General features: G+C 43.1%; 1 protein-coding gene across 2 annotated transcripts in view; it reads right to left on the bottom strand.

The window, feature by feature from the left end:
- Positions 1–16,821, bottom strand: part of LOC137536050 (peroxisomal N(1)-acetyl-spermine/spermidine oxidase-like) — a 168,862-nt gene that overhangs the window by 95,022 nt on the left and 57,019 nt on the right. For both annotated transcript variants that reach the window (XM_068258022.1, XM_068258023.1), the window contains exon 6: positions 11,602–11,759. In XM_068258022.1, coding sequence (XP_068114123.1) covers positions 11,602–11,759 — 158 coding nt within the window. The remainder of the gene's footprint in view (positions 1–11,601; positions 11,760–16,821) is intronic.

The raw sequence follows: 16,821 nt of genomic DNA, 5'->3' as shown, positions 1-16,821 counted from the left end.
CGGCTCCACTATGCGTGTCAGGATGGTTACTCTGTCCGTCCCAGGTCGGGCTACGCCTTCCCTCCTCCGTCACGTCATCACGTGTAGATCTCCATGACTACCCCTGACTCTTTGGAGTGGCTTACGTCATGCCGCGTTGCGTGCACCCCCGCCTCCCTCGGCTTCACAGCCGCACCGCTACACATCAGCTCCGCCCCCAGTCTATTCCTACACGTAGTCCTTGCGCTTCAGAGCCCTCCCAGTGGCCAATTACAATTCATCAGCTTATATATTCATACTCTTTTACATGTAACATTTAATTCATCATCTTTCGTATACCTATTTCTATTTGTTATTGTTATTCACACAGTTATAGTCTGTTCCAACATTTTCCTGTGAACTATTAATCCATCTTGTATTTGCATACCATACATATAACAATAATCAGATTGGACTAAATTAGTTAAACTCAGAATTAATATTAATCCTTCCTGGGTTGCCTCCAAGTCTTCTAATCCTCCAGTACCCCTTATATAGTGACCCTCTCATATGCGTATGCATTTGGGGGTACCAATCCCTCACCCCTTCTAATATCATCACCATCAAAATTTCGAAAATTCAACAATAAAAGTGACAAACTATTAGTGTAACTCTCAATAACCCCCCGCCCCCCAATTTTCATTAACTATATTAACTATCCATACAACACCCACCCTTTACGTGTATTGCGGATTCCAGACTTGGAGACCTCCCCTTCCCTTCTAATCATTAGTGAGAAAACATGCAAGATCAATTTCAGCATTATGTCCTCTTGGTCTCAATGTATCCAGTAAATATATCCACTTGGTCTCTCTCTGCGAGACCTCCTTAACCATATCACCCCCTCTCCATGGTCTTACCACCTTCTCTACCCCACAGAATGTCAGGAGTGATGGGTTACAGTTATGCATTTTTTTGAAGTGGGCCGACAGGCTATGACTCATCAGCCCCTTAGCTATATTCCTAAGATGTTCCCCTATTCTTTCTTTTAGAGGCCTGGTGGTCCTTCCAACATATTGTATTCCACAGGGACACCATGCCACATATATGACATACCTGTCATTGCATGTGATAAAATCCCTAATTTCAATACTTTTCCCGTTAGTTTTACTGCTAATCTGTGTAATTCTCCCTGCCCTAGACTCTCTACATCCCTTGCAATCCCTACATGGATGGAATCCTGGGCGCTGCCACCCCTGAAATCTTGCGGGTTGCTTTTGGGGTTCAACACAGCTTGGGGCCAATAGGTTTTTTAAGTTAGGGGCCTTCCTGTAGATTTCCGGCACCCGGGAAACCACCACGCACCTTTATTATGAAGCTTCTCAATTACCGTGACAGAGATGCGACACTACGCGCAGCCCGCGCTAAAGGCGACATCACTTATGAAAACTTATGTAGCATTTAGGAACCTTTTGGAGCCGCCATTGTGTGGAGTTAGGGGTATAATGTTAATTTACAAGATAATAACATGCACCGTGTGGAAGGTGGTTTTCTGGATCCGTTAACTGAGTGGTGGGGAGTTGGGGGAGACGATGGCTGGGCATAAAATGCAAATACCAATGCTCCAGAAACATATACACAATACTGTGCGGGAGCCAAGGGACTCCTGGCTCGAGGAAGAGCTGTTGGAAGCTTGGGTAACCGCTTCCTCCTTTCGAACTGGTAAGAGGGCTATATCACTGCAGGTGTTACCCCCTAGCAGGTGCTACAGTTTTTCTTTAACTGTGGTCTGCTATATGGATATTGTTTCTAGTTTAGGGTGTAAGGACCTTCTGGTTGTTTTCGAAGGTCAGGGCGGGTTAGGGTTTGAGAAGGGATTTTATTTTGGTTTAAACTCCTCACTTGAGGAAAAGATAAAATACGCTAAAATATACAATGGTCATAGGAAACGGCATGAGAGGGTACAGATCGCACTAGACTACTACATTCGGCCTACACGTATAAACAGCAACAAATATGGCACAAAGTAATCTTAAAGTTCTTAGCTGGAATGTGAGAGGTCTAAATAATCCAGTGAAACGTCAGTTGGTGATGACATATCTAACACGTCAGAGAATGGATATTGTGGCTCTGCAGGAGACACATCTTGTGGGAGACAAGACACAGGCACTGCGTAGAAACTGGGTTGGTTGGTCTTTCCACTCTTCATACTCACAATACTCAAGGGGAGTATCGCTCCTAATTAGAAAATCCCTTATATTCCAAGTACTAGCGACCCGTGAGGATCAAATGGGCAGATATATATTTATACACTGCAGAATTTCAGGCATTCTCTTGCTCATTCTGAACATATATATTCCTCCCCCGTACGCGGCAGGCGTAGTTAAAGAAGGCATAGAATTTGTATTAAGGCACCCGTGCGCTCATGTCCTTTGGATGGGTGATTTTAAATCGGTATGCAACCCCTCCTTGGACAGATATCCCCCAAACAAGACAAAACCACTACACTTGCAAACTTAATGAGTGAACTCAACTATATTGATCCATGGCGCCACTTCTTCCCCACGCAGCTTTCATACACATGCCACTCCGCTACATTTAATACCTCATCACGTATTGACCTGTTCTTTGTGTCTCCTCTGTTCTTAAAAGATGTGTCTCACGTTGAGATCTTACCATGGTTAGTTTCAGACCATTCTCCAATTACACTTAAGGTCGCATGGGGGAATAAGCCTCCGTTTCAGTACTGGAAGCTCAACCCGTTCTGGTTGGATCTCATTAACATGCATGAAAAAATTGGCAAAAAACTGGAAGACTTTATTTTCATCCACAGGGATGAGGGGAGTGTGTCGTTGGTGTGGGATACTTTGAAGGCGTTTGCCCGAGGTGTGCTCATTGCGGCGGTAGCAGAATGCAAAGATGATTCTAAACGCAAAGAGCAAAATTTACTAGACCAGATAGAGACAGCTCGCTCAAATTACTTCACCACCCGCGCTCAAGATTCCCTTGATCAATGGCGTACACTAGCCCGCAAACATAACCATCTCATAGATGAAATTACCAAAAGTAAACTATTTTTTAATAAGCAGGCTTTCTATGAGCAGGGGGAAAGGGCAGGCACTCTCCTGGCAACAATTTCCAAAGCTTACATTTCTCCCCCAGTGATAACACATATAGCGGACCCTCAGGGCACGGTTGTTACAGGCAGCTCTGAAGTTAACAAAATCTTTTTTGACTATTATAATTCTCTATACAAGAGCCAGACCACTGCCTCTAGGTCAGACTCAGAGATATACCTAGCAGAAATTAACCTCCCACGAGTAACCCCTGAGCAACGTGACGCTCTAGATGCTCCCCTTACCTTAGACGAAGTTATGACAGCCATAGCTAGTTTCCCTAATAAAAAAGCACCAGGCCTGGACGGACTGCCAATCGAGTTATATAAAAGATACGATGAAATAATAGCCCCTCTTCTCCTACAAACATTTACTGATGTGTATGACTCTGGCTCATTACCGCAATCTATGCAAGAAGCATTGATAATAGTGTTGCCTAAGCCTGGCAAGGACCCGCTTTACTGTGATTCGTATCGCCCAATATCCCTCCTGCCAGATATAAAGATCTTGGCGAAGGTACTAGCAATCAGGCTAAATACTGTGATACTATCCCTAATACACCCAGATCAAACTGGGTTTATGCCAGGTAAAAACACGGCTATGAATGTCCGTCGTTTGTGGACAAATCTGCAAGCCAACCACATTAATACAGGTAAAAGAGTGGTGGCATCCCTTGACATGGCCAAAGCATTTGACACAGTGGAATGGTCTTACCTTGAGGCGGTCCTTGCCAGGTTTGGATTTGGTGATATCTTTCGCAAGTGGGTAGGCCTTCTTTATGGCTCCCCAAGTGCCAGAGTCTGCACCAATGGCTGGATCTCAGAGGCATTGACACTAGGTAGAGGTACTAGGCAGGGCTGCCCCCTTTCCCCCCTGCTGTATGCGTTGGCAGTTGAGCCGCTGGCGTGTCGTATTAGATCGCACCCGGAAATTTGCGGATTCCGCACTGAGCACACCGAGGAGAAAATAGGCCTCTATGCCGACGATACGATTCTCTACCTCGCAGACTCTGATAAATCCCTTCATTTAGCAATTGCCATAATTGAAGAGTCAGGGCATTATTCTGGTCTTAAGTTAAACAAATCTAAATCTGTGATAATGTACGTAGACCAACCTTCTGATAAGGCAACCGTACCAGTGACACCTTTACTCACAGTCCAGTCCTTCAAATATCTGGGGGTACAGATTAGTCTCCCTCCAAAGACATATCTTCAGTTGGAAATTCACCCTCTCATTCAGTTAACACAAACCAAGTGTAAGTCGTGGTCCAAGCTGTACCTTACTATTGTCGGCCGCATAAATCTTATTAAGATGGTTCTCCTACCCAAGCTCCTATACGTTTTGCATCAATCGCCAATATATGTCCCCCTTGCGATTTTCAAAAAACTGCGCTCAATTATAATTGCATTTATCTGGAACAATAAAAGAGCCCGAATTAAACACTCACTATTGATAAACCCTAATGGCTTAGGAGGACTTGCGCTTCCCTCAGTGCAGCTCTATTATTTTGCTGCTCAACTACAACACATAGCTTCCTGGTTTATGGCAGGCTCTCTTTACAATGCGGAGGCGCTGGGGTACAGCTTGGACCTGGACAAAGGAAGTGTGGCACTGGATCTGTTAAGAGGATTATTAACACCCCCTAATTCATCTAATACTATCTTAGCACAAGCACACTTAATATAGAAACGCACCAGTGCAATGTACCCCCTGACAAGTTATGATCCTCGCACACCTATATGGGATAACCCCAACTTATTTGAACTTACTAAAGTGCCTGACCCACATTTATGGCAACAAAGTGGGGTAATGTTTTTAGGTCAGATAATTAAGCAGGGTAAACTCCTCCCATTCAATAAATTAGTAGATCAATTTCCAGCATTAGCCCCGCATTATTTCCGCTATCTTCAACTGCGGCATGCCATCCAACACCAATTTAGAGGTAATCCAATACAAATTGCACCTCACCCTATAATCTCTTTAATTGCTGAAGGTCCAACAAAACATCTAATTGGAACTTTATACAAGGAAATTATAACATCTAATGCACTAGAGCGTACGGAACCTGCTGAAGTTAAATGGGCAGATGAGGGCTTAGTCATCGGAGATGAAGACTTCGAAGATGCACTCGCAGCAGTCCAGAAAGTTTCACTCAATGTTAAAGATCGTGCCACACAACTAAACTATATATATCAAGCTTATCTTACCCCAGCCAGAATGGCCAAGTACAAACCAGAAGTCAGCAATGAATGCCCTAAATGCAAGGCTCATGCCCCTTCCTTTTACCATATGGTATGGAAATGCCCACCTGTGGCTAATTTTTGGTCCCAGGGGGTGAAATTTCTACATGACAAAATGGGTTGCCCAGTAGAACTTGACCCCCTAATGTGTCTGTTTGGCATAATTACAGAAGAAGAACTGCATTCCAGCACTAAAACATTTATGCAAGAAACACTCTTTGCGGCCAGGCAGGAGATAGCTTTGAACTGGATATCCTTGACTTCCCCCGGTTTTGGTAGTTGGATTAAAAGGCTAGACACTTCATTGCCCTTTAAAAAATTGATAAATATCCACAGGAAACGTATCCCACAATTCCATTTAATTTGGGACAAGTGGAAAGACAGGTAATAACAGCAATGTAATGAGTGCGCATTTATGAAAGTACCAAAATATATATGTATTTAGGTTGCAGACTTTATATCCTTAAATTGGGCAACGTGTACACTGTGTGAAAATTCTTAATTGTGGGTCCTCTGGACAAATAGCTCTCTTGGTAAATGTCGTACATGATGCCCTTCCAATAACCGTTACCTAACTGCACCTCAGATCCAACACTGTTGGTACTCCGTGTGTTGTAGCAACTAACTCCCCATAATCGAATTCCTTTTCTATTCAGAGTGTCTGTGCCTATCTAATACGTGATATGTTTATATTAAAATGTGTGATATGTACCTACTCTACCAATATCTGCTTTACTATATGCCTGTATGTATCGTGACCATGTTCAGAATCCTTAATAAAATATTTTTTTGGTTTAAAAAAAAAAAAAAAAAGCATATTAGGTGATGTGCATCTCAGTAATGAGAAGGGATGTGGTCTAATGACATCAACACCCTATATCAGGTGTGCATAATTATTAGGCAACTTCCTTTCCTTTGGCAAAATGGGTCAAAAGAAGGACTTGACAGGCTCAGAAAAGTCAAAAATAGTGGGATATCTTGCAGAGGGATGCAGCACTCTTAAAATTGCAAAGCTTCTGAAGCGCGATCATCAAACAATCAAGCGTTTCATTCAAAATAGTCAACAGGGTCGCAAGAAGCGTGTGGAAAAACCAAGGCGCAAAATAACTGCCTATGAACTGAGAAAAGTCAAGCGTGCAGTTGCCAAGATGCCACTTTCCACCAGTTTGGCCATATTTCAGAGCTGTAACATCACTGAAGTGCCAAAAAGCACAAGGTGTGCAATACTCAGAGACATGGCCAAGGTAAGAAACGCTGAAAGACGACCACCACTGAACAAGACGCACAAGCTGAAACGTCAAGACTGGGCCAAGAAATATCTCAAGACTGATTTTTCTAAGGTTTTATGGACTGATGAAATGAGAGTGAGTCTTGATGGGCCAGATGGATGAGCCCATGGCTGGATTGGTAAACGGCAGAGAGCTCCAGTCCGACTCAGACGCCAGAAAGGTGGAGGTGGAGTACTGGTTTGGGCTGGTATCATCAAAAGATGAGCTTGTGGGGCCTTTTCTGGTTGAGGATGGAGTCAAGCTCAACTCCCAGTCCTACTGCCAGTTTTTGAAAGACACCTTCTTCAAGCAGTGGTACAGGAAGAAGTCTGCATCCTTCAAGAAAAACATGATTCATGCAGGACAATGCTCCATCACACGCGTCCAAGTACTCCACAGCGTGGCTGGCAAGGAAGGGTTTAAAAGAAGAAAAACTAATGACATGGCCTCCTTGTTCACCTGATCTGAACCCCATTGAGAACCTGTGGTCCATAATAAAATGTGAGATTTACAAGGAGGGAAAACAGTACACCTCTCTGAACAGTGTCTGGGAGGCTGTGGTTGCTGCTGCACGCAATGTTGATGGTGAACAGATCAAAACACTGAGAGGATCCATGGATGGCAGGCTTTTGAGTGTCCTTGCAAAGAAAGGTGGCTATATTGGTCACTGATTTGTTTTTGTTTTGTTTTTGAATGTCAGAAATGTATATTTGTGAATGTTGAGATATTATATTGGTTTCACTGGTAAAAAATAAATAATTGAAATGGGTATATATTTGTTTTTTGTTAAGTTTCCTAATAATTATGCACAGTAATAGTCACCTGCACACACAGATATCCCCCTAAAATAGCTAAAACTAAAAACAAACTAAAAACTACTTTCAAAAATATTCATCTTTGATATTAATGAGTTTTTTTGGGTTCATTGAGAACATGGTTGTTGTTCAATAATAAAATTATTCCTCAAAATTACAACTTGCCTAATAATTCTGCACTCCCTGTATTGTATTCTGTGATTGTAAAAAATATGAAAAGAAAATAAATTCTGATTGTATATTTAAAAATTGAAATGTGCTGTGAACAAGTACAGCACCTCCACGTGGCACCCACAACAGCATATTGGGGATTAACAAAGTTATTCACAGGCGGAGCTCAAATTTCCTGCTAATACTCATCTTTTGACACGAGCTGCGTACAAAACGTATTGTGAATAAATAATTTAATTTTAAATGTAACCCTTATTTTTTCATGATTGTAAGAATTTTACCCATTTATTAACACTACCTTGGCACCTCTTTACCCATACCTGCTGAAGGAGGGCTCCCCTGCTACCTATACAGAGGGGAGGAAGGGAGGCTCACTGGCTACCTATACTGTGGGAGGGGAGTGGAGGGCTCCCTTTCTACCTATCCAGAGGGATGGGTGGCTCCCTGGATACCTCTACTGGGGGAAGGGAGGGGAGGCTCGCTGGCTAGTTATACAGAGATGAGGGGGGCTCACTGGCTACCTTCAGGGGGTCAAGGGGGGCTCTCTGGCTACCTATATGTGGGGAAGAGTTCTCTGGTTACCTATGCTGGGGGAGGGGTAGGGCCGGACCGCTCATGAGTCGGGGTGAAACATTTGCCTCAGGCGGCAGATCTGGGGGGGCGGCACCCGCCTGTCCTTGGATGCTGGGGGCTGCCCGCCGAGCTGGAGGGGTAGCTGGCAGAAAGGGGGTATTGGGCCTAGCGGTGGGGAGGGGGGTCTGACCCCCCCCCTCCCTCGCCTGGGTCCCCCGATCTGCGCTGCTCCTCCAGCGTTAAACCAGCGTGCATATCATTAAGAGGCAACGGGCGGGGGAATCACTCACCTCTTCCGCCTTCCATTGTGTGCTCCACTGACGTCGCCCACTGTATTGTAAGTGGACAGCCTTGCAGGAAGTGACGTCAGTGGAACGCACGATGGAACACGGAAGAGGTGAGTGATTCCCCCGCCCGTTGCCTCTTAATGATATGCACGCTGGTTTAACGCTGGAGGAGCAGCGCAGATCGGGGGACCCAGGCGAGGGAGGGGGGGATCCGACCCCCCTCCCCACCGCTAGGCCAATACCCACGGCTGGGGGGGGGGGGCGATTTTTTTCTATTTTAGCCTCAGGCGGCAAAAAGTCTAGGGCCGGCCCTGGGGAGGGGGGGGGGGGGGGGTCTGCATGTGGCTACCTAATACCGGAGGCTTCTGTGGCTACCTATATTAGGGGCTGTATCTGACTACCGCATCATAATAGTGTACTCAAGTTTATGGGGGACACCACAATTTTTACACTCTCACCCTGGGAGCTACGTAGCCTAGAAACTGCCCTGTTTAAGTGTATATATTTGAGGCACTGTGTGGAGAGCAACCCTGGCAGTACCATTATCTTTGGGTCAATCACCATTGTCTGCATGGAGTGTGTATGTTCTCCCCGTGTCTGTGTGGGTTTTCTCCGGGCACTCTGGTTTTCTCCCACACCCAAAACATATAGGTAAGTTAAAAGGGAATCCTAAGTTAGGCGAAAAAATGCTCAGTTTTGGTTTAAGCTACTGAGCCTGTTGCCGGCCACTGCACCTGCGCAGCCTTGGCCACGTGCGTCCTCGTTCATGCTACCCTAGCCGGGAGCTTCCTGCACAGGTGCAGTACGAGAAAATCTCTACTGTGCCTTCGCAAGCTCTGGGCGACGGGAGCAAAAACGAGGACGCATGCAGCCAGGGCCATGCAGGTGCAGTGGCCGGCAACCGGCTCAGTAGCTGAAACCAAAGCGGAGTCGCCTCAAGGGACCGGAGGACCCTAGAGTACCAGCGTGGGCACAGGCTGACTGCGTGGGCCAGTGGAAGCCTAAGGTACATAAGTAAAACTGCATTTTTTTCAACTTATTAATAATAATAATTAATAATTCACCTAATTAATAATAATATTAATAATAATAGAAAATCCAAACCTGCTATTCATTTTTTGGTGGTTGTCAGCAAGGGTATAATAAATGTTGGCATGATTTAACTGGGCTTGTTAATTTTTGAACTGATTTTTTACTGCTGTGTTAGCCCAATAGTTTCCTACTTCCTAGCTGATCTACACTAAAGGTGCATACACAGCAAAATCAGTATCAGAGTAGGTTCACACTAGGTCCGGGAATATATCTGTGGCTCTGTTTTTAAAACCTGATGAAAACCGGAGCCAAAGATAGCAATGTTAAAAATAGCAGCCGTCTTTACCCAAACAAAAAACAGATCTGTCTACATTTGCTGGGACCCGTTTTCCAAATCTGAACGGAAGGTCCGGATCTGCTGCATTTTCACCGACCGCATATGGATCCTGATACATGCAGGGGTAGTGATGGGCAATAGGAAAATGGATCTCCCTCTGCACAGGCCGATTTTGGACATAGAAACCGATCCATTTTCTTTGTCTCAGCCCTGCCTGTGGGTGGGGAGGGGGCCGCCATGCTAGAAGGAGTAGCAGCCAGGACGGGGTGTCGTCCCGTCCCTCCCTCACCTGGGTCCCCCCTTCCCTGCACCCCCTCCAGCTAGTTTCTGCTTAAAAACAATGTTACAAAGCAAGCGGCTAGCAGGGAATTTACTTCCTTGCACTCCATTGCTCACCACATCACTTCCTGTATGCGGCCCATTGAAGTACAGAGGGCGGCATTACAGGAAGTGACGTGGCGAGTCGTGAAACGCAAGGAAGTAAGTTCCCTGCTCGCTGCTTGCGTTATAACATAGATTTTTAAAGTATTTTAAGCAGAAACTAGCTGGAGGGGAAGCGGGGAAGGGGGGACCTGAGTGAGGGAGGGGCTCCCCTCCCCGCCATCCACTGGACCTAGCCTCACCCCTAGTATTAAGGACTCCTTAGCATTGGCTCCTGGGCTGTGTAGTGATGTCTGTATATTGGATCTGATCTTTTAACAAAGTATTTGCAGTCTGCTCTTATCTTACATGTGTACACAGCTTTAGACAATATATGAAAAAAGCAACTAACTAAATTTAATACAAATATGAAGCCACCCAAAGTTAGATCCTCACCTATCTAAAAGGAACTCCATGCATCCCCTAGAGCCTTCACAGTTCTCTTTCTGTGCCCTTGGTCCACCACTGTCCACCATGCCTATGGAACGCTTTAGAAAGGCTGCGGAAACACTACTGTCCCTTACATGCTCAGTACGGACCCGCTCATCTCTGGAAGACGGAGTCGGAGACGTGAGTACATCAGAAGCCTTCACGTGGACTCCCGAATGTGTATTCAACAAGGTACAACAGAGGAAAGAAGAGGCGCCCTAGGATAATAAAAATGTTTAAAAACAGTTAAAAACAGTGTTTTTAGCTGTTTTTAAACGTTTTTATTATCCTAGGGCGCCTCTTTCCTCTGTTGTGCTAAGTATACCCCCAAACAGATTCTGTTCGAGGGGTGGTGATACACCACTAGTGGGGCTCCCACAGTGGTTGTTTCAACCTTCTTCCATTAAGAGAGCGACCATTCCTCCGGTCTTGGTTAGGACCACCCCGAGTGGAGTCGGGTTTATTGTCTCCACCTGCTTTCTGTGGTTGGTTGCCCCCAGCAACCCTCCTTTGTGAGTAGTGCCTTTATTCATTATTTTCACATTGTGGTTTCAAACATATTGCACTACTGGGCTCCCGTTTTTGTCTCCTGTGTCTTTACCTATAGGGTGCTGCATCACCCCTACTACTATTGATATTCAACAAGGTAGTCAAATAACTTTCACAGAGGGGCGATGGTGGAGGCCCACAAAGGCACCAGAGCATTTCCTCAACATAGGTGAGTATCTAACTTTTTTCAGGTTGGCTTCAGTTTAACTTAAAAAAATTTCAAAGACAATTAGAAATGATGTATTATTATGATAATTAGTATTATCAATTGTTATTACAACATTAATGAACTAACATTTTTACTGCTAAATCTCCTATTTAATGAAACGTTGTGGAGTTTTTTCACTTTGTGGTATTAACATTTTTTTGATTTGGCTGTTATTGGATATTGCACTTCATGTTTTACCTTAGCAGCATCTTTATCTTCAGGTAGAGGCTTTGCGAGATTATCAATATCAGTTCCAGAGCTGCCGACTGCCACATGGCTATAGGAACCAACAGTGTAGGGTTGGCTGTGCCACTTGCTTCGCTTCATACTGATTGGTGAGGGGAGATTAGGGTTGCCTATACAGAGTGAAGGAAAGATGAAAAGTAAGTTTCTTGTTGTCATCTCATCGCTATATAGTTATAATTGAGACCAACAACATGGTGGTGTAATTATGAAACTTTATTGGTCATCAGATGACAATGTGAGGAATACATTTATAGCAATGAGTTATCCCAAAACAGAAATTGCAGCTGCATTTATTTTTATTCAGCAGGTTCTGCAAGAAGATAGATGACAGATGAGGAGAGGTGTCACAATATCTTAAAGGAAAACTGTCAAAGTTAACGGCATTTACAGAGAACAGTTCTCACTGTGGGCATTACTACGGTAAGGAAGACTGTGTCCAGCACATCCAGCATACAGAAACAATCTTCACTGGCTTTAATACTGTGACTGAAATATGTTCAGAATTATAGGGAGCAGGAATAAGCTTCAAATATGTGTAAATAATCATCAGCTGAAGCTAATTGTTCCTGTCTGTGTGTCCCTCTCTCTGCCACGCAGCATAAAGTAATGTGAATAAGAGAGGAAAAAAGCTGTTGGCACTGCAGCTGGAAATTCTGGGAGGATGGCTACTGCACCAGTACAGTAACGGCAAGCTCACATATGGAGATATGGCGTGCTCTGGCCCTTAAAGCTAATCATAGTATCCAAGTATGCAATTTACATGCAATACATGACAATCAGGAGCATGAGTAGCAAGCAAAGTGGGATTCACATAGCGGTCCTGGTGGGATGTCAGTGGATAGGTGGGTGCAGGGCAAAGGTAGACTAAGGCTACTAGGGTTTACAGAAAAATAGTTTATTTGATAGTTGTTCTTAACCACTTAAGCTCTCAGTCGTTTTCACTTTATGCATCCAAGCAATGTTCACCTCCCATTCATTAGCCTATAACTTTATCACTACTTATCACAATGAACTGATCTATATCTTGTTTTTTCCACCACCAATTAGGCTTTATTTGGGGGGTACATTTTGCTAAGAGCTACCTTACTGTAAATGCATTTTAACAGTACCACTTCACCACTGAGGGGTTTTACCCCCTGACCACCTTAGCAATTTTCACCTTTCAGCGCTCCTTCCATTCATTCGTCTATAACTTTATCATTACTTATCACAATGAAATGAACTATATCTTGTTTTTTCCGCCACCAATTAGGCTTTGTTTAGGTGGGACATTATGCCAAGAATTATTTTATTCTAAATGTGTTTTAATGGGAAAATAGGAAAAATGTGGGAAAAAATTAATTATTTTTTAGTTTTCGGCCATTATAGTTTTTAAATAATGCATGCTACTGTAATTAAAACCCATGAAATTTATTTGCTCCTTTGTCCCAGTTATAAAACCGTTTAAATTATGTCCCTATCACAATGTTTGGCGCTAATATTTTATTTGGAAATAAAGGTGCATTTTTTTCAGTTTTGCGTCCATCCCTAATTACAAGCCCATAGTTTATAAAGTAACAGTGTTGTACCCTCCTGACATAAATATTTAAAAATTTAAGTCCCTAAGGTAACTATTTATGTATTTTTTTTAATTGTAAATTTAAAAAAAAAAATTTATTAAAAAAAAAAAAAAAAAAATTGGAGTGTGGGAGGTAATGAGTTAGTTATTTGTGTATAACTAATTCATTTGTATGTGAAAAATGTTTAGGGTGTAATTTTACTATTTGGCCACAAGATGGCACCAGTAACTTTTTGTTTAATGCGACCTCCAAGCGTCCTTCCAGAGGCTGGGTACGTTTTTTTTTTTTCACAATGATCGCGCTGCTTAGCGGAAAAGCAGCGGATCATTGCGGGGCTTAGATCAACGAACGGGAATGGATTTTCCCATCCATTGATCTCCGGGCATGCGGCCGGCGGCGTGTTTACCCGGGGGAATGTGCGCCAGAGCGAGCGGGAGCGCGGGCAGCGGCGGGAACGCAGAAAGTACGGATTTCTCCGTCCCTGGGGGTTAAAGGATGGAAAAAGGGACGGAGAATTTGGTACGGGCGGGGGTAAAGTGGTTAAAACTCACGTATTGTATTTGTCCATTTGTCACGGTTATTTCACCGTTTAAATTATGTCCCTATCACAATGTATCGCGACAATATTTTATTTGGTAATAAAAGAGCATTTTTACCGTTTTGCATCCATCACTATTTACAAGCTTATAAAAAAAAATAGAGAAATATTTCATCTTTACATAGATATTTAAAAAGTTTAGACCCTTAGGTAAATATTTATGTGTTTTTGTTTTTTTTATAGTAACGTTTTTTTTTTATTAAACATTTTATGTGGGTATTTTTGGGAGGGTGGGATATAAATAGTGTTTTATTTGGGGAAATATTTGTGTATTGTAATGTTTTTTTACCTTTAGATGTAGTTTTACTTTTTGGCCACAAGATGGCAATCTTGAGTTTGTTTACATGACGTCACTCTAAGCGTACAATGTACGCTTAGAGGGACATAGCGTCAGAAAAAGCGTAGCTTCTGAGAGAAGCTGTCACTTTTTCAGCGGGGGAGAGGAATCAGTGATCGGGCACCATAGCCCAATACATTGATTCCTGGGCTAACGAATCCGCGGCCAGGAGTGCGCGTGCACGCGCGCGATCGGCCGCGGCAGCGCGCATGTCCTCCTTGACGTTTTTATACGTCAAGGAGGACAAAGTGGTTAAACCACTTCACCTCCAAGGGTTTTTCCCCTTAAAACCAGAGCAATTTTCACCTTTCAGCACTGCGTCCATTCATCTGCCAATAACTTAATCAGTACTTATCACACTGAAATGTGTGATAACAGTGTTTCTTTCGCCACCAATCAGGTTTTCTTTGGGTTGTACTTTTTGCTAAGAATTATTTTATTTTAAATGCATTTTAATGGGAATAATAAGAAAAATGTTTTAAAAATTCATTATTTCTCAGTTTTCGACCATTATAGTTTTAAAATAATACATGCTACCGTAATGAAAACCCACATGCTTTATTTGCCCATTCGTCCCAGTTATTGCAAAATTTTATTTGGAAATAAAGGTGCATTTTTTCAGTTTTGCATCCATCACTAATTACAAGCCCATAATTTAAAAAGTAACAGTAATATACCCTCTTGACATACATATTAAAAAAGTTTAGTCTCTTTATGAATTTTTTTTATTGTATTTTTTTCTCCACAAAAGTTTTATTTGTGTAACTTTTGGGATGTGTGGGAGGTAAGGGGTGTAGGTGTTACTTTACTATTTGCCTACAAATAACTTTCCTGCACAGACTATTAATACGCAAAAAGGAAGTAATGCGTGGACGTGTAAGTCTCTGCTTTTGTGAAGGGCGGCGACATCTCATTGATGCCGGCAATCATTCACACGGGGACTTAGATTAATGAATGGGAACTGTGTTCCCATAGATTGATCTCCCTTCTAACGATTGGTGGCAAGAACGAGCATTGGAGCAAGCACGGGAGCAAGCAAGCGTGTATGGCTGCAAGGGACGTAGTACCTACATCCCTGCGAGCCTATTGCACTGTCCACATTTTGATTTTAGTGATTTTTCTATAGTAAAAAAAGAGAAAATCCTTCTTAGGATTCTCCATTTTAACTGTGTCTATCTTGAAGCCAATCCTGATGTCATTTCCTCCCTTGCTCTCCTCCACCTGATTATGTATGCATTGCCCTCCCTCCTCCCAGTCTTCAGGCACTCCCATCCAGCTCTGCAATAGAAAGTGCATTGTCTCAGCATGAAAAATATTGGCCATTCAGAGAGGAACAGAGGTGTTGGAGGGGAAAACAGGAGGGAAAGAGGATTCAGCCAATCAGTCTGCATTAGTTAAGCCTGAGAGGAAAGAAAAGAAGTAAAAAAAGACAACCCAGTATGTCCTGAAACTTCCTGGGGAATGATCATTTATCAACAAGAAAAGTAATAGTGATTTTTAACTTTTGGATTGCCTGGTTAGCATCCTTATTACTTGTTTACCAGATAAAAATAAAGAATTGATTTTTGATTTTTTTTGTCTGACAGTTACACTTTAAAGCAAGCCTGAACTGAAAATAGACTGTTTCCCAACGCTTCCTAAAGCATTTCCACCACTGCTTCCATCCTCCCTGCATAAGGTAAATAGAGTAGACGTGAGGCTATAAGATTCTAAGTAAAGTTTTCTATGGCCCAAAACTACTGTTTTGGAGGCAATACCATAAACGTGCATGAGGCTCATGTTTGTGCAATGTGCCCTTTGAAATACATTTTTATAGGCATCCATTTACTATAATAGTAAAACTACAGTGACGTAAAGAATTTGATGCACTATCAAAAGATTACTTAGTACTTGGTGGCAAAACCCTTATTGACAATTAAAGATGCCAGATTTTTCTTGCAGTAAGCCACTAGGTTTGCACACATCTCAGGAAGGATTCTGGTAGCATACACCAAAAAAGGTCAAAATTTGCATGTCAGCTGATTTCAGCACGCAGCTCTGAGAGCCGAGCGCCGAAACTGGGTGCCCCATAGCAGCAAACTATGCTGCGCGGGGCGCGTAGTGGTAATTCGCGGCTCTGGCGGCTGCCAGACCCTGAATTACATCTCACTCCGAGTTGCGACAACTCGGAGGGGCAATATTATTAACGCCGCCTCACAGCGCCGAACTGAGTGGTGCTAAAATAATATGCACCCCAAAATTTGGGCCCAAGTAATCCCCATAGTAAAATATCAGTATTTAATAGTGATATTTTACTTTTAAATGTAAAACCGATTCGCTTAGCTAAACTTAAGCCTATTCTCATGTAGGACCCTCTCCCTGATGCCTAAGCCTAACTCCCCCATCCCCCCCCCCGCACAAGCACCCTTCCTGATGCCTAACCGCACCCCCCCCCCCACACACACGCACACACAAAGACCCTTCCTGACACCTAACCCTAACTGTCCACTCCTCACACAAACACTCTTCCTGAGACCTAACCCTAACTGCCCCAACCCATGCCTAGCCTTAAAACCTTTCCACTGTAAACTATTAACTATAAACAACAACACAAAGTATATACAGTATGAGTTGATAAAAATATAATGAAGGAAGTAATTCCATATAAAACCAAATATCGATACAAAATCGATAGATGA

Source organism: Hyperolius riggenbachi, chromosome 10 (assembly GCF_040937935.1).
Source record: "Hyperolius riggenbachi isolate aHypRig1 chromosome 10, aHypRig1.pri, whole genome shotgun sequence".
In the NCBI taxonomy this organism is placed as follows: Eukaryota; Metazoa; Chordata; class Amphibia; order Anura; family Hyperoliidae; genus Hyperolius; species Hyperolius riggenbachi.
Note: the sequence above shows the minus strand (reverse complement) of the source record. Positions and strands in the feature narration are given on the sequence as shown.